Source organism: Anopheles aquasalis, chromosome 2 (genome assembly GCF_943734665.1).
Source record: "Anopheles aquasalis chromosome 2, idAnoAquaMG_Q_19, whole genome shotgun sequence".
NCBI classification, from domain to species: domain Eukaryota; kingdom Metazoa; phylum Arthropoda; class Insecta; order Diptera; family Culicidae; genus Anopheles; species Anopheles aquasalis.
In genome coordinates this window covers 65,525,647-65,528,146 of record NC_064877.1, presented here as the reverse complement: position 1 = coordinate 65,528,146, position 2,500 = coordinate 65,525,647, and the positions used below count along the sequence as shown (strand labels likewise).

Below are 2,500 nucleotides of genomic sequence, written 5' to 3'. Positions count from 1 at the left end.
TCCGCTAAAATAATTGAAGTATACTAGTACTAGATTTAATTAGGTAGATAAATTATCAGTAAAGTTGTGCATTTTAACCACGTACGAACATCTAGTATGCCCTTATTAATCATATACTCCATACATTTTAGCTTTGAATAACATGCCCCAACAAATTTTTCTGTGAAAAAAAAACAAATTATGTCTGTGTTTTGTACTGAAAATTTATTCAAAAACAAACAAAAATCAAACACGACGGTACGGCTAATTGTTGTCGTGAGACAGAGGGAAAATATGAGAATCCTTCGCATGGTGGAACATCCTATAGACAGCAAACGAGCTTGGAAACTCAAAAAAAACATCAACCAAGACTACGACTACAGAACATCAGAAGAAGCTCCGAATGTTGATGTAGTCCTTAGGCCCAGGATCATTATGCGCCTACCCCACAAAAGCTCCTTTCGAGCTCCACGAACTGGTACAGCATAACTCAGAATAATAGCCGAGGGAGTCAAGGAACCTTTGCTGAGCGTAAGAGTACTTTCACCGCAGTCGATCGCATGAACGAACCATTATGCACAACATGAGCCCCAAACCAACCAAGAACTCGCTGACGAGCCAATACCGTCACTAAAACCAGAGGTTGTGACCGCTCTATGCGTGATTCCATTGTTTTTAAAGATTTCTATTCATCAAGAAAACTTTTTGCCTCACTTTGCATTGCAGATAGATCAGTTTACTGATAAATAGAAGAAGTAGAAAGAAAGGAATAAAAACAAAATATAAACATCATTAAAGGGACATTTATCGCGATGGTACAAATGTGTGCAGCTTTATTATGTCCCACATTCGCTTTTCAAGGCAGCTTATAAACAATAAAAGAATCATTAGCCTCAACGTGGCCGAACCCTTCGGTAGTAATCAAGCAATCATGCAAAGGCATAAAAATCATGATATTCATCAAAGCGTTAAAACTATCTTTTGCCAGGCATTAAAGGACGCGTTGATCCTAAGGTGCATGATTTTTGGCAGGATGAAAGTTCAGAGCTGCGGTTTAAATAAAAATATAATGATTTATTAATGCAGGAAAGCCACCCTATAATTTCGATAATATAAAGTATGATCTTGTACAATATTAATAAAACGGATAATATAACTGTCTTTTGTATTTTTTCCCTTTTATATCAGTTATTCGTTTTTTTAAGGACAAACCATATTATAAATGACATTTCTTAGTTGTACTGTTATGAAAACGATGTTGGATGCAAATAGTAACATTGATCGCGATCCCCACCATTCTCGAAACGTCGGACGTCCTTTCGATGGCCTTGTCGCTACATAATTGGCAAGAGAGAAAAATACTGGTTCGCAAACCTTCCAAGCTTGTTTCCAAGGTTTATTTCCAAGTTTGTTTCGGAGGCGGCTTCTTATGCGCTGCAAAAATAATGCTTAGTCACAAACGAAGCACAAACGCACAGGCCAAGAGATACTTTGCCGAGGGGTATGGAATGTTATGACTGAAAAAACATTATTTGCGTTCGCTCTTTCGCAGTCATTATCTCGGCTGACAACTTAGTCAACAACCCTGCGGTGTATTACATAGGGCATCCCGTACCGTTCAGAGTTGTTACATTGTTCGACGATGGCTGCAAATTATAAAATATATGAATAATACGATAATTACTATCTAAAACTTTCATAAAAGTGATCATTTTGAATTCTGGGCGACATTTTTCTATTACAATATATTTAAACACTAATGTTTCCTATTGTTTCGTTTTGTCTTTCCAGTTTTTAAACCCATCGAAAATTCACTATAATATCGTCAGAATCATAATCAAAAAGAAATATTTATAGACCAATGTGTAAACTATACATTGCAATAAGGGATAACACCTAGAAAGGGCCTAGCGGATTTTTTTTCACACAAATGATCTCAAACGAGAATCAAAACTTTCTAGCCAACTTTTAGCATCATAAAGCAGCAAAAGATGCTTATATATCATCCCGTACAGTAACATACCAGCTCTTACATGTGTTTAGAGGTGTTTCAGGAGCATTGAATTTTAGTCGAATTTTCATAGTTCACGCTCTCTTTGAGCATGGTGATATCGTGGTGATAATGTTTGTAAACCTGCTAGATAGATCTCATGAACATTACAAAATGAAATGATGAACATCAATAAACAAATCATTAAGTGAGTCAAGTAACTATGACAGCACAACGCTTTCACCACCCAGCAGCCGAATATATTCCCTCCTCTGCATTACTAGTGACACAAAATGCATACTGAACCCGCCAGTCGAACGCAAACATGACCGAGCTCACGAACAATGACCATTAATCGGCTGGCGTGCGATGTTCAGAAACATCCTGCAACCTCACGAGATGGTCGTTGCGTCGACAGTTTCAAAGAAATCTCCGAGGCCACCTTTCGACCAAGGATTTCGAACAACGTAGACGTAATAGTTCGCTCTCCGGTCATTTGTCATACGCTTCTACTGCTGTTGCTGTTGCTTT

General features: G+C 37.8%; 1 protein-coding gene across 1 annotated transcript in view; it reads left to right on the top strand.

Annotated features, from left to right (window-relative positions):
• The window catches only part of LOC126581643 (uncharacterized), a 19,696-nt gene that overhangs the window by 3,787 nt on the left and 13,409 nt on the right, over positions 1 to 2,500 (top strand). The window contains exon 2 of the mRNA XM_050245449.1: positions 1,995 to 2,500. This exon is cut by the window's right edge and continues 48 nt beyond it. Coding sequence (XP_050101406.1) covers positions 2,314 to 2,500 — 187 coding nt within the window. The 5' untranslated portion in view covers positions 1,995 to 2,313. The remainder of the gene's footprint in view (positions 1 to 1,994) is intronic.